A 23,657-nucleotide genomic window follows, 5' to 3' on the forward strand; every position below is an offset into this window, starting at 1 on the left:
GACAATTTTTTCTTTGTCTGAGATCCAGTGCTAACATATTAGAGTAGACTTAAAACCTTTCCCACCTAGCAGCCCCTGATGTTCCCTATGTTCTGAGTGGGTGGGTGGTATTGCTTTCCAAAGGCAAAGGAGGGGAATGTAACAATGATTATATGTCATAGTCAACCCCCCAAAAAAGCTGAAAATCTTTTTTTCTATGTTTAAAATTCTTATAATAACGATAATAATAATAATAATAATAATATGTGTTTTTCCATGAAACATCGACTCATCTTACACCTCCAGAAAATCTAAAAACAGAAAATTTTGTTTTCTCAATATTGCAGTGTTAATGCTAAAAAGATAGAAAAACACAAACATTGATCCAACGTCAATAAAGCACTAGGGGGAGCATAGATTCACAAACACTGGATTAGCCTCCAGCCAATAGTTACGCTCAGGAGATTATTCAAACAGCGTCTATAAAAAGCTCTCCACTCATTTCAACGTTACACTCAGAGGGTGGAAGTGAAGAGCACTTACAGATGAGATTTTTAACTGCCTGTTGCATGCCATGGCAGCATTTTATCGGATACTTCTCCTGCTATCTGGTAAGGTGATTATTTACTTTAAAAGAGAGCTCCACAGTGAAGCATAGTGAAAACTACACGCTTAAGAAGTTATTTCAAGAAGTAGTCAGTGCATGTTTGAGGGGAAAACTACCTGTGTTTACACAAGAACAGTGATTCAGTGAGCACATTTGAAAGGGAGCAAATGATGTTGATTTTGCTGTAAAATAGTATGCGCTTGTCTGTGATTTTAAGCCTTAAGTATGGTGTTCAGGGAGAGTAACAGGAAAGTCAGTCCTCTGAGTACTGTTACCTATTGCAACGGAGGTCTGAGCATTTCAATTCCAGCTACAGAAAGTTTCTTATATCCTAAATCCAATTTACAGATACATTTTACAATAGCAACACAAACGTCTTTGCAACTCTTTAATGTATAATTTGATCAAGATTGTGTTGCATACCAAATCACTAAAGCATATATAGTACAGTAGTGGATCGGTGTAGGGACAGAGAGATAACTTCTTTCCTTCTCTTGTGTTGTTTGTGTCTCTTTGCAGTGACTGTGGCCTCTGTGGCAACACGCAGATCCCAGCGGACAAAGCGAGGGTTACTTGAGTTGGCAGGAGCAATCAAATGCAGCACAGGGAGATCTGCTTTGGCTTATATGATGTACGGATGCTACTGTGGTCTGGGCGGCCAAGGCTGGCCCAAGGACAGGGCAGACTGGTGAGGCAGCATTTATTATCACATTCCCTTAAGAACCTGACAGAAGAAAATGCAAATTGGTGAGGATACTATATCTGGTCACCTGATGATAGCGCACTCCAAAATGTAAACAATCAGCTGACACTATATATAACCAACCTAGGCATTACGCTTTGCAAAAAATATCCTTCCAAGTACTTTGGTGAAGTTTAGCCTTTCGTCGCAGGAGGAGGAAATAATGTGTACATATTATTTTCTCCTCCTAAATGCTGTTGGTTCTTCCCAGTCTATCCACATCCTGATGTGTACGCACAGTTTCCGCTTCTGAATGAGTCGAGTGAACCACAAATGCAGTGCGACGGGATGGAAGGAGGGAATGCTGTGTACATTCAGCAGACTCACACGGTCCAATAGTTACTCCAAAAATTCCACACCCAAATCCTAATTACCGTCTCCTTCTTTTCCTTCTTAACCACAAGACATCTCACCCCCTCAAGCCAGTTAACTTCTAACTATCTGTTGTGAAAACTCATGTGGTGATCCTGCCCTGCCTTTTAAATAGTCCTGGTGTGATTTAAACCACAGCCTTGCAACCACCCACCTACTGTTTTCTTTACCCTGTCTTTCCTAGATTGAGATCAGACTGAGTTCAGTTTTCAAAATAATGGACTTATCATGTTGTTAATCTGTCTGTGTGCAGGTGCTGCCACAGACATGATTGCTGTTATGGAGATGCAGAACGTCTTGGCTGCTATACAAAATTGAGCCAGTATCGGTGGACATGTGAGGACAAGACAGCTGCGTGTGGTATTGCGATTTCTATCATTCTTTTGTTTTTCTTTTTGCAATCCATGATTTAAAGTTAAAACAGCTGATGCTCTTATTAATTCCATGGCTTTGAATTTTAGGATGTTCTCCATTAAGTCCAACTGTCTTTTTAAAAAAAAAAAAAAAAAAGACAGATGAAATTGTACTGAGATTGAGATCAGTACCAATATAAAATCTTCCTTTGCTACCCCTCAATGTCTCCTAGATGGATTCACAAAAGGCAGACTGATAGCTTTAGTGTAATCTTACTGACAAACAGTGGCAGAAGCAGACAATTTTGAAAGGAATGCCCCAGCGGAGACCATTACTGACACTGCAGTGCTGTTATTTTTTATTTTATTTTGAAATTGGTGGTCAGATGGTCATCGCCCTTGATCGCTCACTCTTATAATCAGCTTAACTGCCATGTGGGCAGCTGCACCTTCATGTTTATGCTACAGAAAGGATGAGGTTGCTCATGCTTTCCCATAGTGAAACACAGAAAGCAAATAAGAAGACAATTGATTGGAGAAAAGAAGGATTTGTCCAGGATATCTTAATGGCATAAAGCACAGTATTTGCTTATCAAAAAGTCCAGCTGTCAAAAAAAACAAGACAAAACAAATATTTTAGAAATCTGTCAAAATCTTGTCTTATCTTAAAATTGTTTTGTTTTTTATTAGGCAAATAGGAAACTGAATTCATGTTTTTATACCTAGTACACTGAGTTTCTCTGAGAAGTCAGAAATGAATCAAGCATAACATTCATTCACTACATTTTTTTCTGTTTAGAAATAAAAATAACTGTAATTTGGCATCTGAATCAAAAAATAATAACATGGTTTACTATTCTTAATCAACTTTTTTGTATAACAGTAAACTTGGAATTTCGCGGATAACAGCAGTAATTATATTTTCACATAAAAAAATCTAGTTTTGACTAAAGAACTTGCACTTACTGGCAGATTAACCATGACAGAAACATATAAAAAATGATTTTGGTGATTACCAAGAGTGTTAATTTAGGTCAGCTGTGTCATAAACCTTACTTTGAGTGTTGGTCTGCTAAATTTATTAAGCACTGTACATAATTAGGTTTAAACATGACCCAAATGGTATTTATAACCGGTTACTGAACTTCTCTAATTATAGACAAACTGCTAAAAATGAAACAAAAATATAGCTGGAGTTCTCCAAATGTCTGTATACGTAGATATGAAACAGCAAACGTAAAACGAGATAATGAGAAATTGACTGAAAATGAGTGAAAATCCTGTTCTTCGTTGCAGATAATTTGAAGGACCAATGTGAAAAGCTGCTGTGCAAGTGTGACAGAGATGCTGCCAAATGTTTGAGAAAAGCACCCTTCATTCGAAAATATGCACTATGGCCAGATTTTCTATGTGGCCATGACCATCCTACATGCAATATTTACTGACACAATAAATACATCTTTATGTGTCTTATGTGCCTTTTCTTTTAATATACGCAGCATTACAATAAGTCAGTCACTCTGCTTTTGCAGAAATTGTTTTAATAAAAAACACACAAAGTATTACAGTAAATGAACACCACCTATTTTGTTTCTCGACTTCCTGGATAGAAATGAGAAGTCCAAGATTCTAAAACTCAGAGTCAAATAGAGGGAACAATCAAATACTCAGACCTAACAAAAGTACTTTTATTTGCTAGCATGTGTTACTGAACTGTGAAGTGGAGTGCCTGCTTCATAACAGTGAAGCTGACTCTTTGCTTTGGGTGTGTTTTTGACTGGACTTCATTTACTGGAGTTAAAAAAAAACTCCACACACTTGAGCTAATGGTCAGGGTTGTTTTCTTTTTATTTAAAAGTTGCTCTGACATGACTTCCTCCACTTTTTTTCCAGTGAGGGAAAAGTCTCAGCAGCAGTGCCAAATTTTTGTATTTATTACTGAAAAAAAAGTTTGAAACCTCTTGCATGTTTACTTCTTTTTAAGGTTTTAAAATATCACAGTATGGTCACAGTTGCATGTGTTTTCCTATGATGTCAACAGATTACCTCATAATCCCTGAATAGCTACCAAATGATTTTGCATGTGCAACGGCCTGAGGCCTCTATATCCACTTCCTGGGTTTGCGGTTAGGAGAATGACTCAGTTGCGGCAATATTTGTTCTGTGATTTGATTGTTTATCTAAGGTGAATAGTGACTCAGTCTTTTTATTTCTCTCCTCCAGATAATTTGAGATTGTTAGAACATTGCTTGCTTTATTTCTTGATTAATTTACCTACCACAAGTACACACATCCGCATACCACACAGATTATTGATTAAAGATTTACATATTTAATTTTAAATTTTACTTTTCATAAGGGTTAAAGGTGATCTCAGGTGATTTTGTCAATTCCTTTGAGCCTGGGTTGCCATTAGGAAACTTCACTTATGCAGAATCTTATTGTTTCTTCAATGGTTTCCTTTAGTCTGCTGTAATAAAGAAACCTTTTTTTTTTTTTTTTTTTTTTTTTTACATCTGCAGCCCTCTTCATAGCAGGAGGCTATATGTAAATAAACTGACACATTTGATATTCACCTGTAGATGGAGCCACATCCACAGCTATGCAGGCATCTTTACACATCCAAACAAAGCTCTTGTTAGCGCTTCATAATGATCACTAACATGTCACTGAATAAATAAAGTATATTAACTAAAAAGCATTAATGTTTTATGTTCTCTTGAATCCACCACTGGTGTTCTGGTTTTGGTTTTGGGACCAATTTTAGAAAAAAGGGGTAAAACTATTTCCTCTCTGATGCCCAGTAAAGAGCATCTCAGCCAGTAATCAAAGTAGCAAAAGCTTTCTTCAATGTTACTTGATCTGATGTTATCTAATATTACACTTCTGTAAGCTTGGTCAGGGAATTCACAAAGGAAACACGTTTTCTTTGAATTAGTGCAGTTCAGTTGTGTGGGCTGAAATGGGAGATGACGCCAAAGTGCTCCACCCAAAGTCCAGGACTGGAATTAAGAATCTGGGTCACGGCCCAAAAACACTTGTGTGATTGTGTCCAGGCTTCGCCATGTGTAAACTGAGGTTAAAGAAGTCATCTCTATCCACCGCATGGCAGACAAAGTGACTCAAAATTCCACTCTTCTTCTCTCTTTTTTTCCTTTTCATTTTCATCTGTAAAAATGAAAAGATAAATGCTATGAAAAGCTTCGGTCTGGTTGCTACAGACGGTGAATTAAATGAATAAATATGTAAAAATAACACTTTTAGCCATTATAAGTTTCTGAAGAACAAACATTTTATTCCGTTTCTCTTTAAAACACATTAAATTTTTCTTGTTAACATTTTGGATACACTGTAAGTTTTAGGTAGTCATTACATTTAAACTGCCGAAAATAATGTTTCCTTTAGCACATACAAATGCAAAACCTGGTCTTAGCTGACCCTATATTAGCATCTTGCAGAGCAATGTGGTCCTCTTGAAGAAATCGTGCATCGACTCATAGCGTTTAAATCCCCATAGGAGAGCTGACAGAATCTGCTCCATGCTAATTGCATTCTTTAATCAACTGTTTGGGTCCCCAACAGAGAGCCAGACGGCACGCAGTTAAGTCTGGCTTAAAGGGCGCAAAACATAAACAACAAACGAATATGTGGATATGCCTTCCTAGACTTGAGGCTATCCACGTGCTATGTCAGGTGATTTTGTATTCATCTAATTTAGTGATGATACTGAAGGACTTTGATTTCCATAATACAATTACCAACTGAGATCTGAATGTAAGAGCAGGTTGAATGGGTCACTTTCTCTTGCCTTCACTGTATAAAAATCTCTTTTGAAAGCAGAACATACAGCCCACAAGGAAATCAATGTGAGCGCAGCCTAGACCTGCTGCCAGTCTGCCGCGTGTTACTGATTCCTTTGTTCTCCTCCTCCTGTTTTACTCCTGTTATACTCCATTTGTGGTGCTTTTTCTTCTTTCTAAGGCTTAAATTGCAGAGGGCAGAAAATGAATTCAAGGGGATTCTATTACAGAGATGATACAGCTCTTCAAATGGATTATTCAAAAAAAATAATAATGTTTATAAATAGGGAAAAGTAGAATCTGTAGAAATCTTAACAGTCCCTTTGTAATAACCTGCTACTTAAATACCATGTGTCATTATATAAGCAACAACTAGCTGAATTTATTTAAGTTTCAGCTTGGGGTGGCACTTTTTATATTTGGAAACACAGCCCTGACTCAGCCCTTTTAAACTAATGAATGACTCTGTGATTCTGTGTGAAGACGCATTTTCAAAGTATTTTCCTCCATGTTTCTCCACACAGCCTCCACCAGTGACGGAAAACTCTAGAGGGAAAAGCGATAAACATCTGCCATTAGGCAGTCCAGAGGCTATCTGAGCTTACTAAGTGTCTTGGTTGTAGTATCTTACTTACTCTGTTACTATATAAGGATTTTAAAAGCTGTTGTGAAAGCCAAAGCTATTTTGAAGGCGTCTGATAATTGCTTTTCTGATCTCATAGGCACTGAGGTGAGACTGTGTCATTATGCGTACATGCTGGTATATGTCATCTTGGGTGACTAGTATAGATCTTGAGCTGGATCTTGAATTAAAAGCATTAAGCACAAGGTTGAAGGCAACAAATCTTAGGAAGGAAAAAAAGGCACACAGCATTATATACTTGGATGGATGTAAGTAAAAACTCATCTTAGAAAATCTGTCGTAAACACTTTCCTGAAAACTTCTGATCATAGAGTCAAAAAGACATTTCCACTTCACAATCATGACAAGAAAACCCTCTAGAACCAGTGAATTTGCCATGTGATATTTTTTAGTGACCAAGGTGCTGATTTAGGACCAAGGAAGTGTAGCACTGAGTCTCAGTGATTGTAGCCAGAGTCTGAAAATCAGCTGCCAGTGGTGTGTTGTCGACATCACTGATTAAAGCTTTTGCAAAGCACTGCGGCATTTTCCAGTTGTTTTCCTTCTATCACCTCTCATTTCACAAAGGGTCACTTCAGCACACGGAACGTGATTGCAATGCAACATGAACCAGATATGAATCATTGATGCTGCAACACGAAGCGTTACCCAGGAAACTGCACTAGTCTACCATCAGTGGTATGTTTGCAGAGCATAAAAAATACAAATATATATTTTTGAGCTAATGAAATGTTTTTTTGGGGAAAAAAATGTACACTTGTGATGTCATAATAGTGTTCAATAAGAAAATGTGGATCTCTGCTAGATCTGTTGTTTAAACACATGGGTAAATATGCAAATCTAATACCGATTTTTCCATTTCCATGTAATCTTCATCCATGGCTCGTTGCAGTTATGCCTTGCATTGAAATGAGTTCTCATTATACTGATTGCGCCAGTAATTTGATCTTATCCCAAAATTCAAAATACACTCTAAGAAATAAAATGTTGTATTTACTCCACCCAGTTATGTCAACCGGTTCCACACAACTGGGTTAGTTAAATCTAAAATGTATGATACATTTAATTTGAACAAGAAATTTTAAGTACATCTGATAACATTTGGATAATTAAATGCAAATCAAAAGAATCATGTTGTATTAGCTGAATATCATAATGTTGATCTAACTAACCTTGTTGATTTAAATTGAGAAGACTAAATAAAACCTACTCAACCAAAACAAGCTGTACTTACTTTGAGAAATAACATGTTGTATTTACTCCACCCAGTTATGTCAACCGGTTCCACACAACTGGGTTAGTGAAATATAAAATTTATGATATATTTAATTTGAACAAGAAATTTTAAGTAATTCTGACAAAGCTACTCACCCAAAACATGCTCTACTGAAACTATAGGATTAAATCACTTTAACAGAATTGAAACTTACTCTATTTAAGTTTGTAAATTAAGAAAATCAAACAAGTTTATTCAGTTAACCTAACTTTAATAACACTTTGTGTAAAACTTGTTGAAGCAAACTTTGAGCAATTCAAATGCTTTTCCTAAACAATCTTTACATATATTCAAGTGCATTTTAAGTGCAGGAAGACAAGATACAGAATGTCATGTTAAACTGAAATGATTAAAACTGGAAAGTGTTGTGGTTCCAACATTTTTACCATTAACATGACTTAATTTAAACTTGATTGGACTACAATGAAAAGCCTACAATACAGCCCTGCAAACAGCAGGTAGAACTTACTTTAGTGTCATTTTTTTCCATATTTAGAAAAATAACCTTTGCTTCAAAACTTAAACTGAAGTCCAAAGTTAGGAGCAGTCTTTTTCAGTGTAGTTGGATGTTGGTAAAGGTTCAAGAATAAAGAATGCAGAAAAGTGAAAGGCCTTGCAGAAGTTCTTGTGGCAATTCAAACTGAACAGTTTATGAAGTGCAAGGAGAAGGGTTCGAGAACCTTAAAGTTCAGTGTCCTCTATAGTTCAGTGCAGGCTGTTTCACTCAAGCAGTTTGTTTTTCAGAACCTGCACCTTCATGGATAGGTTGTTCCCATCCAACTTCAGCAGCACCTTCTGAAGAAATTCAAATGTGTATTTCAGGTGCTTTGGGTAGCTCAGATTTAGACTGTAGATTAGTCCAAGCAGGAGGGCAGAACCCTTTGCCACATCACTAAGAGCTTGCAGCACAGTGCATCCTTCTATGATGACACCAATGTCCTCAGGTGTATCTGCAGAGTTTGCTCCTTCATGTCTGACAACATAGACTCCCAAAGTCAGCTGCTCCGTTTCTCTGCTTGCACCAAGATCCACATCCTTTAAATAAAAATAAAAGAAAAAGATAAATTAATTACTTACATATACATATGGATAAGTAAGTCCACTTTCCATTTCCAATCCCAAATTAAAAAAAGGAAAATAACTGATCGTTTTCCTTTTTTAACTTACCAAGAAGTCCAAGAATTCCTTGAACAGGTCATCTGGCTTTTCATTTAAGTAGACACAGACAGCTTTCAGAATGCATTCCCGTCAAACATCAACACTGGGATTCTGGTGGAGATAAGAACTCAATATGAGAGAAGTTTCCTATTCTGGTTCCTTTCAACCTCTTTACAAAACAAAGTCAAAAATATTAACACATAATGCAGATAAGTGATTAAGCAATGTTTCATAACTCACATCAGTGACATGCAGTGAGGTTCATGATTGGTAAGGCACTGACTCCTCAAAGCTTTTCAAATTTGACATTACGTGAAAGCTTTCATTTTTGCTTTAATCAATTCTAGATTGTTCAACAACATATTTAATAATTGTGCCCCTAAAAATATTAAATTTAAATAGAAGATTAGAACTGGGCAATATGGACTTAAAATCCTATCATGACACTCTGTGGATAACAATAAGTCTGTGAAGGTCATCCAGGTCATCGTAGTCTAAGGAGCTTGGAAAGAAAAGTGAAGCTTCTTCAGTGAAGAAGCTTCTCGGATGAGAGATGAAACGTCTTCAAGGAACTTAAAGAAGTCCAGACGCTTTTCTTTCCAAGCTTCTTAACAAAAAGAGTTACAATAAAAGATCATAATAGTATTTTTGCCTATAAACCTATCAATTTTGAGCATAAAAATATTGAAATCACACAGAAAGCAAATTTAAAATCTAGTGTACAAATTGAATTTCTCTTTTGTTAGTATTTTACTTCTCATTAAGGTGCCTCACTTGACTGCATGTCACTGATTCACACATATCTACAAAATATTCAAATACACACATATTCAGTTGAAAAAAAATTCTGATTAATGACAGACAGAAGTTTAAGAAGCATTCAAATAATTTCAGAGCTCAATCAAGGTCAACTAAAATACATACCCCATCCATGGCTGTCATGATTAAGTTGATATTGCGTTTAGCTGTCCCACCCTTCTTTTTGAACACTCTAAGAAGGTGGTCAGCATAGCGGTCCAGCTTGGCCATGAAAGTCGACAACAAAGGGACCATGGTGATGTGGGTGAACTCTGCAACAACATGAAACATATTAAATATTACAACTAGAGAATATTCTCTGTTAATTTTATTAGAGGCCACATGCAAGAATGTTACAACTTTCAGTCAAACATTTTGTATCTTTTAAAATTAATAATTTACAGTACTTTGTTCTTCTTCAAATACAGGTTCTTATGAAAATGACTTGCAATAACAAAGTTAATAAGAATTACCTCAGTCTCTGAAAACAGGGCAGGCCGTCTGTTGTTGACCTCTGCAATGAATGGCATGTCTTTGATGATTTCCTGTCTTCGGTAGCGATGATAACCAATGGAAACTGATACAAGGAGTTAAATGCATTATATATAACAGTATTACACATTATTCTGCACTTCAATGACAACAGATGAACGCATGTCTTATACTTTACAAATCAAAGTGTTAATCGCTTAAATCCCTGCGTTTGACACTAAACCAGAAATAAACATGGAGTCAAATTTTTTTAAACAATGTAGCAACTTAATTGATGCACATTTCTAAAATACACTACACATTTATTTCATTCTTCAAACTACAGGATCGCTGGCGATCCCGGTGGTCATTACTGATGTCAGGGAGCAGGTGCGGTAGATGTTGGGAGTAATTTTAAAACTGTCGGTCTTAGTAGGCAATTCTCACCTTAACAGGAATCGCAAAAGATTTTGGAAAATTACACCGAAGCAGGTTCAACAATATTTGTTAAATGTTTTCATACTTCTAACATGTGAGAGAGGTATACAAGCTAGAGTGTTAAGAAATTTACCAGGCATCATTTGTTTAAAAAAAATGCAAAAGTATTCCCGAAAGTGTCAGATGTTTATCAGTTAGTATACATTAATCAAATTTGTCATCCTTAAATTGTTGTACTTACCAAATAATCCTCGGATGGCGATGGATTCTATCCAGGATGCTAAGCATATGCAAGTCTCAGTTGAAAATGGCGGATGATCAAACTTCCACACTGCACATGTGCAAACTCAGAAGTACGGAGAGCCTATTAGGACAATCCTCTTTAAATTAAAGTGCTCTTCATTTTAAATGAACTTTTTACGTTGGATTTAATTTACTGCATTTTGTTGTATTGAAATATTATGTTGTTAATTAAATTCAAAACAACATACTTGTGTTTAAAGTTAAAAATCAATTGGTGGCATTAGTTTTAACATGAAACATTTACATAATGCTACCAACATCAGTGTGTCATTTCTTAGAGTGTAGAAGGTATGATGTCTCTATACATTTTTAAAGGTTCAAAAGTAACTGGAAGAGCTAATATAATCTTAAATATAAAGGGCTATATATAAGGACTCAATGACTGTCTGAAATGTAGAATCCATAGACTTGACAAAATGCTGCATTTACTTCCTTGAGATGCTCTGCTAGGCCTTTACTCCAGCCTCCTCCAGTTGCTGCTTGTTTGTGGCTCTCTCTGCCTTTGTCTTCGGTTTTGTCTTCAGTACCTGAGAACAATGTGATATTGAGTTCAGATCAAGTGACTGGCTTGACCATTGAAGAATATCCTGTTTCTCTGTCCTTAGAAACTTTTGGGTTGCTTATGCAATATGTAAGTATAGTCTTTTATAATTAAGAATTTGATTGCATGACCTGTTCCCATGAACAGATGCCAAGTACCTTTTATCTGCTTGTAATGGAATAACAAAGTACCAGGTCTCATTTGTCCATGAAATTGCAGGTCAGTCAAATATCAAAACCTTTTTAAAAAATATGTATTTAAATTCTTAAACATTCAATACAATACTTTTGTCATTATTTGAAATAGATGAAAATATGCACACCTTGATTGTTTTATTTAAAATCTGCTGTGGTGATGTAAACAACATGTCCAAATATTTATGGACCTTTTATCTATATAGGAAAGAGGGTGGATACTGAATACATTTTGTAACAAATTTAATTTAATTCTGTCTCAGAGCTGATCACAGTGCTATTTGACCAACATGTGTTTCATTGAGAATTATTGAGCAGATATGGGGTACAGAATTTCAAATTTCATAATATTGAACTGCTGTTTTAGTTTATAAATGACAAAAAACATAATTTTTTAGTTATCAAGCTCAAACCAAGTATTATTTGTACAGTATTTTCAATGTATGACAAGACATTAATGCAAGTATTCAACATCCTGGATTACAGTGGCTAATTTTCTAGCTATATACTATTTGAAAAATAATGAAAAAGGTCCCAAATGCAATTTATTTCACAAAAGCTAACGTTTAAAAGTAATTAATACTACAAAAGGCACGGACGGGGTTCGAACCCGCGATCTTCGGTTTACGAGACCGACGCCTTACCACTTGGCCACCGCGCCTGCGCTGTCTTCGTCATCAAGATATCATTTAATAGTTATGAGAATAGCTGTCACGGCTTGTTTATTTTCATTGTGAGTGTATATTCCATGACTTATTGTGGAGAGCTGCTACTTCAAGTCTTTTTCCCACGACACAGGCGCCATTATTCTGCTGAGATAAAACATGCAATCGGTACAAATGTATTGTCGACATTTGGCCACAAGAGGATGCTGTTCTCTACTCTGTGAAAACAAGATCGGGTTGTAATCTTTGGCAGGCAGAGGTCTCTGCTCTCCTATGACTAGTGTTAGCAACAGAGAGCTACACAGAAGGTAGGTTTGCTGTTGTTGTTACTCTTTGTTACTCTTTGTTTCTGTTGAAAGCTACTAGAAATGGTGATGTTGCTACACTCTGCAAAACTAAAACAGTACACGATATAGAATTGAACTAATTTAAGCAATGGGGTCAAGCAAAAGTAAAGATGATGTTACCTGAAGGTTTACCCTTCTTATGTATAAATAATTATCTTGTTGATAAAGTTATTTTTCTTAAAAAAAAATGTTATCAAACAATGTATAAAGTGTAACTGATTTAAATAATGTCTGCAAGCTCAGGAACTCAAAAACATTGTATTTCCCAGCTTGGCCTAACAGTGGTGCTGCAGAAAATGTATGATCAGAACAAATCTAAATCTAATCCAATTTTGTGCAGTCCTATTGTTTTAGTCAGTATGGAATTGACAGAGATGGATTTGAATGAGAAGTAACTACAAAAACAAGTGAGCTGCTTGCAATTCGTTGCTAAGGAATACAAGGAATACAATATGCATGAAATCAGACTGCAGCTTTCCACAGTATTTCTTTGCAAAACATCAAAGATGAATGCTTGGCCGAGCTGCTTTTTATATTTTATTTTATCAGATATGCTAGAGGCTGTTTGAAAAATGAATAAGACTCATTTCCAGTGGGAGTGTGTTAGCTGTGGAAACTGCAGATGTAGAGTACTCACCTTGACCTGCTTATAGCACATACAGCACTACAGACTGAAAATGGGCTTTCTGTGGAATAAAACCACACAGGTAAATTGAATTCAGAGTGCCTCGAAACGTGGCAGTTTCTTTCTGTGCTTTAGTAGACCAAAGCAGCAAACTTTCATCTAAAATAAATAGCACTGAAGTACTGAAAAACAAGAGTGTTACATTTATTAATATACTAATATATTTTTTCAGACTGTGAGATATTTTTTAAGTTTCTCAAGTATTTAACAAAGGTGACTGTTGAACTACAGTTCCCATCTAGGGAATTATTTGATTTGATTTGGATTGCATGCTCTTAAGATGAACTTTTATTGAGCAGACTGTAACTGTCTTACGGTGCAGGTTTCTACAATAAAACCAGATAAGCATCCAGCATTGAATCAAAAGGATTTCAAACTGCTCAAAGGGCCTGTGGTTTATTTTATAGCACATAGATTATTTTTTCCCTGGTCTGCTTTTTCAAATCATGAACCCCTGCAACATTACAACCTGAGAAATATAATATTTTCCAGTGTAAGATTACAGTGTGCATTCTTCTTTATGGAGGAAACACCAAGCATCTTACTCCCTGAGAGAATAAGTAGTATCACTGTAGCAGTCTGTTTAATTATTTATTGGTCTGTTGCTGTGAGAAATCCTATTTTGCTATGCTGCCTGTGAATGAATACTCTTATGCCCTGAAACTATGAGAATATTTATTTATTTATTTTTTGTGGTAAACAGACAAGATTTTTTTTCCCTCTAGACTGAAGCACATTTGCTTTGTCTGAGTTCTGGTAACTGACAGTAAGTGGACAATAAATCAATCAGTAAATAAATATAAAAATAAATAGTCTGCACTAACCTTCTGGTTGTTTTTCTATTTTACATCTTTAAGCATTTTTATGGCAGTCACGCTAGACTGGTTTTGATAAAAAGTTGTTCATTTCATAAAAAAATAATTCCCTGTATATTCTTTCATATTGCAGAGATCACAAGTGCTAACTATGTATGCACTATGTTTAAAGTTTGCACTTGTACTTTAACAGAAAGCATGGAATAAAAGAAAGCCAACAAATTGACAAATTCGACCGAACCAGAAAGTTATCATTCTTGTTTTGATTTGATGGATATGGTTATTAACCTTTTTTTGTTGTAGCAGAAAAGCTAATCAATTGCCTTGGGTGCCTTTAAAATTAGTTTTATAGAATTAGTTTGAAGTCAATGTAAAAGTGCCTCTAGATGGTGATAGCTATGATTGCAGAAAGACTCCTGATCCTGTAGAAGTTTGTCAGAAAATATTTTTTTCTGTTTGGTCCGTGAAACATTTCCCTGCTGTGTTTATGCACTCAGTAACTTATTTTGTGTCACACTAAATAAAAACCTAAATCTATTTTGGAAATTTTGGTCATGCCGTGGCATTTTCTCCCCACTCTCTGGCTAAGGACTTGTTATTAACAAGCTATGGCCAATGAGCCAATGAGCAAGTGATGTTTCAGACACGCCTGTTCTTATCACATCTGTTTTCCTGGAAAGGCTGATCTCAAGGCTTCAAAATGGGACTTCACAAACCAATGGGTGACATCTCTGTAGCTATTTCTATCTTTTCTAGTACCTTAAAAAGGGCTACGTCAACACATGAGTTATTCTAAAGAAAGTATTTTCTGTTTTCATTTCATCCATGAAAAATGCAAAAGAAGTGCTGTCAAGAACATCGTAGCACATCAGGTGGTCAACTGTAGAAAAGTGCTGTCGAGAATACTGTGCACAGTCTGAAGTTAAAAATGAGATAAAAGCATTCACATTCAAAGCTGATGTTGACTCTTATTTTCCTTGTCCATGCATAAAACGCTTAGAGATGTTTTCCTTAATAACCATGTACATGCAGAGCATGCACATTAGCACCACCATCAAGATAACAGACCTTCATTAATCCCTGAGGGCCTCTACTAAATGCTGTCAATACATTGCTCCTTTGACTTATCAGTAATTGCAACCATCTTTGGCTGCGTGTTGATACTTTGTAGCTGCTTCCCATCACTGGGGGTCACTGTCACAAACAAGTGGCCATGGAGAAGAGCAAAGTTATACAAAAAGCTGATGTGAAATGAAGTGCTAAAAAGAAGGAAAAACATCCACTGTAGCCACCAACTGTGCTTTTTGCTTTTTGTGTTTCCGCTGTTTGTGGTGAACTCTTCTATTCCTCCCATTTCTGTTCTGGCCCAATTTTCAGTCAGTCAGCGCACGTTCATTGACTGAGCTTCATACTGTTAGTTTCTTGGAGAACTGGATGCAAGCATGTTTGCGTAAGTTGCGTAAGTCCCTCTGCGTAGGCAAATACTTATGGAAATGAACATACATGCAGAACCATAAAATAAACTTTAGAAGTGCAGAAGTATGTTAGATTACCTCAATAAAGATAATTGTTTCCTCCGTTTTTTGGTAGAAAATCACATAAAAAGAGCACTAACCTCTGTTAAAACAATACACAGTACAGCTACTTGGACAGCTAAGCGGTTGGAATTTTGTTATGATATTTTTTCAACTTTGAGTTGACTTGACACAGCCTGGTTTTTAATGTTACCTCTATAAAGCATTATAAAGCACTTTGTGACTGCTTCCTGGGCTTAAACCAGGGGCGTAATTTCCGGGGGGGGGGGGACCCAACCAACCAGACCCAACCAATATAACCCCCGCAATTAAAATTATGAATTATCTTGCATAAATAGGCTGTTGATTTTCTTTACTCATTTCATTTATTACCAGCAAAATAGTTGCATGTTTAATCATCTGGGAATTTACCCAGATTTATTTATTTACTTAGACAGAGATCTTGACCTGAAGGTTCAGCACAAAGTTACGCCGATGGCTTAAACAGTGCTGTATGAATAGAATTTTCTTACTAACAAAAAAGAACAAAGTAACAAAGTGACAGTAATTTTGACAGATTTGCACAAATATGTGGGTTTTATTTAAAAAAAAAATAGAGCAACCTAAATGTAAGTTTTAAGCGTAGATAGTGTAAATTAAATGTGATGAAGTGGCAGCCAACGCTGCAGGTCTCTGCTGGTGTAGTTTGAAGGGAAAATTGGTCATTGTGCGAAGGGTACGCCGGATTTGACCCTGGTCGCAAAAAGACATGCAAGTGTGAAATCCACTTGAAAGGTAAGCAGCTGATTAAGCTGCATGACAAAAGCAATATCATCTCTCTTTCTCTCTCCAAATATTCCGTTCACCCACATCTCTTCTCTTTTCTTTGCATTCATTTACTTATTAACAAGGCTGTTTCCACCGCCTTACACAGCACATACGTGTAAGTTTAAATAACAAATCCTCTCATGGCTGAAAAGCCTGCGAGACATGTAAGAAACAATTCAATTTGACTGAATACTTATATTTCTCCCTCTCTCTCACTGTTTTCCTTACTCTCTCTCTCTCTCTTTTTTAAATTTGTACAAGCAATTAGGTGCACGTCCTCATGCCTGTTGGGTCTGTTACCATAGCTACAATACCATTGTGCATGCAATCATCTGGTCCTTGTTTCCTCCAATAGGGTCGCACGGCTAAAGCTGTAATATAAAGTAAAGATGCTCATCTTTCAGCAACACACTAGTAAGAATCATTATGAGCAGAAAGTATTGTAGAGTGGCAGACAGGGGACTGCGCCCAGTCATGGCGGACAACAGAAATAAGATCCGACGAGCCAAACAGCAGGAGAGAAAGGTGAGAGCATCTACCATTTTGAAATTCAACTCCTTTCATTGTTCATTCAAAGAGTTTGGTGCAACAACAGTGACAGTAAACAATATACGGCTTTGCATTCAAGCTTTGAAAACCAAAAAGGAGCAAAAAAGAATTGTCACTTTAAATAAAATGCATTAGCTGGACGAAAGCTGGCAGATACAGTCTTTAGACTTATAATTGCGTCCGAAGGTTCTTAAGTCAAACTGAGCTTCAGTTGGTGAGATCAAAGAATTCCAGCTGAGCTTTGCTTTAAAGGAACGATGGTCTTTGTACATTTCATATGACGGAATAGCTGAAAATAAGGGGAAGAGACCCAAAACATTAAAACAGATTTGAGGCTTAAACAATCTGAATCCTGAATAAAAATACATGAATTTAATTGTAGTTACACAGATGTGGCCTAAATCAAAGAGAACCCCAAAACACATCAATCAGAACATCCAAAGAAAAGATGCATTCAGGAGCAATCATGGAGGAGCTTTGAGGCCAGGCTTGTTGAAATCAAAGGCCAGAGAGCAGAAATATGTTATGCGAGCTATCCATATAATTCAGAGAAAAATAAATGCGGTCAGTTCAACTGCAGCTTGGAAAAGGACAACAGCCAATGCAGCATGTTCAAGCTGCTCCCCTACTGGGCGGCCTATGAGCCTGTCGATATGGTGGTTTGATGTTGGATGGAAAATAAGAACCCCCCCACAACAAACAGAGGGCTGGAACAGAGAGACTGGAACAGAGAAAGAGAGGGTAGAAAGGGAAGAACCATCGACAGATGGACTCTGTTGTGATTAAAGATGGCGGCTGTCTTTACTGCAGACTATGAAGGACTATACTCGATGCCTAGAAAAGCGGTGGGAGTAGTCTGCGATTCAGCACAACAAAACCAAGAAGCACACAGTAAGGTAAACCAGCAGGTCTAATGTTTGCTTTGGAATCTGTGAGGATGAAAATTGGTGTTACTTTCCTTTGTCTTGTGTATCGTTCCCTTACGTCTGTTACCGTCTTTCATGTCTGTGCCGTACTGTTTTGTTGTGTCAGCCCTCTCATCAAAAGCAAAGCACATCATCTGATTTGACCAGTGAGTGTTATCGGATGACCAGACAAGTGAAGACCACGATAGATTGAACACTTAAATTAATTTGGATTTCTTCCAGCCGGCAGATGTCTGGCAATGTATTTTCGCCATTTGGTACATGGTTCTGCATGTATGTCTTTGGTATTATATCACCATGGGAAATGTAGGCCTTTTAATAAGATTTTTTTCCCTTTTTCTGGGAATATGGTGCTCTGCAAGCTATAATATCCTGCAAAATAAACTCAAGTCTGCAAATTGCTCAATCCTCTGTGGCTAATCCATTCCAAGACTTGTTAGTCATGATCTATTCAGCCTGGACAAAGGATATCAGCAGGACATCAGAATACATTTTCTGACAGTCTTTTGATATTACTATTTGGATCATTTCCAGAACTTAAAACAAATACAGAAAAGCTTTAATATTCGTTCGTCATATCAACGGTTTTGAATGTTTTCAGTCCATAAGCCCCGCGATTGCTTTACATTATAGTTTTGAGAGCTTTGAAAGATGCATTGTCCTCTTCGTTGTTTCTTTTATACTTCTTAACTTTTGGCAAACTCTTTGAAGACAGCCAGCTTGAAAAATCTTTATTGTGTGCACTGAAAATGGTCATTTAAATATCTTAATGTGGCTTTGTTCATCAGAGAGTCTTCAGCAGAGATAAGCCTGTTTCAGCCAAAGCCTACAAAAGAGCCTAAATCCACACTGACAGGTGGAACAAAAGAATGCATAAAGAGCTGAACTGGGAGACATTAAGTTGTCCTCTGGTAATGCTTAACTGCAGCAGTAATTTGAGAATATTTTAAAATATGAGAACAATTTTTAAAAGGTAGCTTTGTAGGGTTGTGAAAAAAAAATCCCCCCTGCAAAGTACAGAATAGTGAATATGCATTTTTAGAATTTAGTATGAAAGATGGGTACATGCATAAAGGAATTAAGAATAAAATGTAAAATCTTCTCCTTAAAGGTTTTATACAAGTGTATTTCCATAACAATTCTGACACTAAGTGCTTGTTTTACAAAAGGTTTGCTGATTTTAGTGAAAACTTGTTCAAACTTCAGAGTTAGGCACAGAGAAGCCTCTTCTATTGTTCCTCTGTGCACTAAGCAGCTTGGCTGGGCCAGTTGCTTGAGGGCTATTTATTTGTAGTTAAAAAGAAAGGGAAGAGCATTTTTTTCGTACAAATTTCACACCCAGCTGTTTCAAACTATCAAAGAGGTCCAGTTTGAAAAGCCTTCTGGTTACAGGACTTCTTGAGCTTATGTTTTTAAACCTTTTCACTGTTGCAGTTATTTACAGTTTGTGGTGTTATGTTTTGGACAGCATGCCACAAGAGGTCAAAGTGTGAATTTGTCTTTTATGATAAAGCACACTTATTTTTAGGGACAGTTCTATGCAAAAAGGCACATTTTATTTCTTGTTAATTGCTGAAGTTAAAAGTAGATAACTGACTTCTGGGAACCATCAAATCTGTTAATTTTGGGGACTTTAACCTCCCCTTATTTACTTTAACTGTAATATGGGAAATCTCTCTCTGATTGCTCACAGACACCTCCTGTACAATCAGGAGTTGTGCAACCAAAACTGGCACACAGATACCTCTTGGGCATCTGAAGGTTCTTATCTATATCAGATGTAATGATGTCATCATATCGTCTTAGCCCGTTGCAAAGTGGTTCCAAGACAATGTGACGACATCATTACATGTGATATAGATAAGAACCTTTAGATGCTCAAGAGGTATCTGTGTGCCAATTGTGGTTGCGCAGCTCCTGATTGTATAAGAGGAGTTTGTACAAATGGAGAGATTTATTTACAGTAAGATTGTTATTCATCTTTGAACTAAAGGTGGCAGCAGGGCTAAGGCCGGGTTAGAGAGGATGCTATTTTGTGCATGGTTTGCCTGTTTCTTGATTCTTTGACATACTCCTGTACTTTCCTCAGTGTCAACTTGTGTCAGTGGTTTTTGTAGTGCAACAGATCCTACTTGGGTGGTGACTAAGAAAACAGATCTCAAATTATCTCGGGAGGGATTGAATGATTCTTTTCTCCAATCATCAAACTGTAAAAAGTTGACCTTTTTAATTCAATTCAGTTTTATTTATAGGGCACCAAATCACAACGCCTCAAGGCACTTTATAATCTAAAGTAAAGACCCTACAATTTTATAGTTTTTTACAATTTTAAACTATCGGTGTACTGGACTGGGTCATTGTGTTGGGCATGAGGCCACCCTACCCTAGTGTTAGGAGCTTTAGCTTTGTTTTTTCAAGAATATTTCGAATATAGATCAGTAATGGTTTTGGTTTCAAATATATTGCAGCAGAAACATCTTCAAATGAAAATGTAACTGTTCCATAATGTTGAACTCCTACATTTTTTCAGTTATGTAGGAACTAGTCTTAACCAATATTTCTTTCTTTTCAGAAGCAAATGGATGGCAATGGCAAACCGTTATGGCGACATTCTGCTTCAGCCAGGACTTTCCATTTCATGGGGGTGAGAAGGGCTTTACCTTTACAGAAGAAATGTGTGTTGAGTAACAATACAATGGAATCTTCAATAAAAGGATGCACTACTGGAGGATGCGTGAGGAAGTCAATCAAACTCAAGGTAATGCAGGTGGATTTGCATGCAGATCTGCCTTTTCTCTATCTGTGCGTTTACCAAATATAAACATGTAGACCCAGAACCTGTTGACCCTTGGAGGAGAAAATCTAAGAGAACCCTTTTAATTTCCAGTTAACACTACAAAGGAGTATACTACAAAAGAAGTTTGACATAGCAACACTTCCTTTGTGCTAGCTGGCTTGACTAAACCTGAAACTCTCAGTCAGTGATAACGGGTATCTTTCAACTTTCTCTGTTAAACTTGGTTTTCCGGTTCAGGCTTTGTGTGTCCTGACATAAAAGAGGCGTTTCACTCGCCATATGACTTTTTTTTTCACAAAATGATTCCAGTCGTAGACATTATCAGGTCATGATGATTCAAAAAAATCTGACAAAAAGTACAACACTACTGGAAATAAGCAAAGAGAGTAATGCTGCAAAAAGAGTGTTAAAATATAGATTTTGACTGGAGTTCATGTATTTATTTTAAAGGTGATTGCACTCTTGGTGCTGCTGGTTGTTTTTAATTGGATTTTTAATTGGAGCTTGGAAACTTTGGATTAGATACAAGTAACATCACATGTTACTATTCCAAGTAGCCCACTAAAGGGGATATTAAAATAGCTTTAGTAATGTACGCCTTAACAAGTTGCTCATGTAAAACTCTGATTTAAGCTCATCATAGCTCGCTAACCCATTGATCTTGCTTCATAGTATGCTCTCAAGTCTCCAAAAAACAGGTACAAAACGCAAGAACCCATAACAAGGGAACGTGATAACAATAAAAAACAAATAAAATATACAATAAATAAATAAAATGGTATGCAAACCCTAGGATAAAATGATTAATTTGTCAATTAAAATAAGCACATAAATATGTTCTTATGTGGGAAGATTCCAGAGTCTGGTGGCAGAGAATGGTTGCCTTTAGATTATAGACAAGACGAAGAGAAATTGTTGGGAGGATGACCTTAAGGAGCAAAATATGGAATTAGAAGACCTGTAATATTTTTGTGCAGCTGATTCATGAAGGGCTTTAACAATTAAAATGTTTAAAATCAGTTCCTTATTTCACAGCTGGCCAGTGAGTAAAAACAAAAGTGATGTGTTATCTTATAATACTATAAGACTATAATACTATAGCCTGGCCAATACAAGATTTTTAAGGCCAATACTGATATATGGTCATTTACAAATACAATCAGCCATTTTTTTTCTTTCAAACATAAACAGATTTGCCTATCATTTGGTAGGAGTAGTTATTTACGAGTCCTTATTAAGATAACATGACAATGCTTGATTATTGTCACAGCAAGTCATGGATTACTTGGGTACACTCTGTTTACACTCTGCCCGACTCTGCTCGGACAAACTGGTTGTTATGATTGGGATATTCCAAACAAGTGTTGCCAACTGGGAAGTTACACAGTGCCCCCTGGCTGACAGACTATGCAACATCTCCCATCTTATATTCATCGGCCATTATAAATTCTGATATCGATATGTCAGCCCCCACCAATATATCAGTCAGGTACTAATGAATATGTGCAGGGATTTACAGTTAACCAGCTGAGGGGTGATAAAGGTTTGGATAACTATTTGTATTAGCACTTGTAGTTCGTAAAAGCTGTTCTTCACAACATTACCTGTTTGATTGTTAAAAGCTAAGAATGAATCCATAAAAACATCAAGATTTAAACTACAGATCTACATATGTGACTAGAGGACCAAATTATTTTTGTTTCACTCAAAGAAAGTACCAGTTAAAAAATTGACAGTGCTGGAATTATTCTGATTTGCTTTTGGAAGAAACAACAATAACACAGAGTAACTGATGCTATAAAGAGAGAACTGTCAGAGTACTTAAAATGCTTAAACTGCTTCTGCACAAAATCAATTTTGCCTCGAGGAGGCTGCAGTGCATTGGGCCTTTTTCATGTTTTATGTTGCCCGCATAAATATTGTAAGAACTACAGTTCACACTTGAAAGGTTTCCAGGTTTGAGCCGGTGTTTGGAGTGATACGTTGAGACAAAGTGTGAAATGTTTGTGTTCTTGTTGTATACACCTGTATCCTGTTATCCTACTCTAGTTTTTTTTTTTAATGATTTTATGTAATTACTTACTATTTGAAAACAATATGTTATTATAGTGTCCCACTAGCTTTACGTCTTAGGCTCAGTAAAACAGTGGTGACAGCTGAGGAATTCAAATGACACAATCAGTCAGCAGCTGCACACTGGCTATTGTAAACTGCTTATTATATTTGTTAATTCATGCATTTCAGTTTTTAAGACATAAATGTGATGCAATTGCATGTTGTTGTCTTTCTCCAACACGTTTTTGAGTTTTCTTCATAAAGACACTCGAACAAGATCTCTTTATCCCAGTTGCGTTAAAAATACTTTCAGGAAACATTGCATTTACACAGATAATGTACCACATTTTTTTACACTGAATGCATCACAAGTGTTTGTGTCTAAGGGATTTTGTGTCATGAATAATGAGGCCAGCCAGATTCATTGTTTTCACACTATTAGTATGTTAAAGTTTAGCTGATGGCCTCATCATTATGTGTTATGTACCGGTATGTTTGATGTCTGCTTTATCAGATGTTCTAGCGAAACTTCCTGGTGGTAAAAATTTATGATAAAGGCCGCCTGAATGCAGCACATAACAGGAAGAGTAAACCCTTGCTGATTTTAACTGATCAAAGCGGCTCTTGTAGAGTAATCAGTAAAGTCATCTGGTGCAGTCTGTGGTTGGAATGAAACCTGCAGACTCTCTGACTCTGAAACAAGTGGTTGCCCAACCTGCTCTGAAGTGTAGTCTACTCTTGCTGATAAGTGCTACTCATTCCCTGAAGAACTTCTTTAGTGTCTTTTGTGGATACATTCTG

At 36.6% G+C, this 23,657-nt stretch overlaps 1 protein-coding gene, 1 long non-coding RNA gene and 1 other non-coding gene across 3 annotated transcripts; 1 reads left to right on the plus strand and 2 right to left on the minus strand.

Moving 5' to 3' along the window:
* Window positions 1-479: 479 nt before the first annotated feature.
* Window positions 480-4,746, plus strand: pla2g10 (phospholipase A2 group X). The gene is made up of 4 exons (XM_063470758.1): window positions 480-590; window positions 1,106-1,274; window positions 1,954-2,060; window positions 3,350-4,746. The coding sequence occupies exons 1-4, from the start codon at window positions 554-556 to the stop codon at window positions 3,496-3,498; spliced, it is 462 nt and encodes a 153-aa protein (XP_063326828.1). The 5' UTR covers window positions 480-553; the 3' UTR covers window positions 3,499-4,746.
* A 3,326-nt stretch (window positions 4,747-8,072) lies between these two features.
* LOC134625529 (uncharacterized) lies at window positions 8,073-11,024 on the minus strand. The gene is made up of 5 exons (XR_010093734.1): window positions 10,879-11,024; window positions 10,202-10,305; window positions 9,855-10,000; window positions 8,940-9,041; window positions 8,073-8,807 (listed from the first exon to the last, which is right to left on the minus strand). It is a non-coding gene; the product is annotated as an uncharacterized LOC134625529 (long non-coding RNA).
* Window positions 11,025-12,264: 1,240 nt separating this feature from the next.
* On the minus strand, window positions 12,265-12,336 carry trnat-cgu (transfer RNA threonine (anticodon CGU)). Its single transcript has one exon. It is a non-coding gene; the product is annotated as a tRNA-Thr (tRNA).
* Window positions 12,337-23,657: the final 11,321 nt, after the last annotated feature.

The sequence above is a fragment of the Pelmatolapia mariae genome, linkage group LG4 (assembly GCF_036321145.2).
Source record: "Pelmatolapia mariae isolate MD_Pm_ZW linkage group LG4, Pm_UMD_F_2, whole genome shotgun sequence".
In the NCBI taxonomy this organism is placed as follows: domain Eukaryota; kingdom Metazoa; phylum Chordata; class Actinopteri; order Cichliformes; family Cichlidae; genus Pelmatolapia; species Pelmatolapia mariae.

Excerpts from the sequence above, each read along its gene's own strand:
- pla2g10 (XM_063470758.1), top strand. The coding sequence starts at position 554 with ATGGCAGCATTTTATCGGATACTTCTCCTGCTATCTG. Across the intron at positions 1,275-1,953 it reads CCCAAGGACAGGGCAGACTG|GTGCTGCCACAGACATGATT; the intron begins GTGAGGCAGCAT and ends GTCTGTGTGCAG. Across the intron at positions 2,061-3,349 it reads GGACAAGACAGCTGCGTGTG|ATAATTTGAAGGACCAATGT; the intron begins GTATTGCGATTT and ends TCTTCGTTGCAG.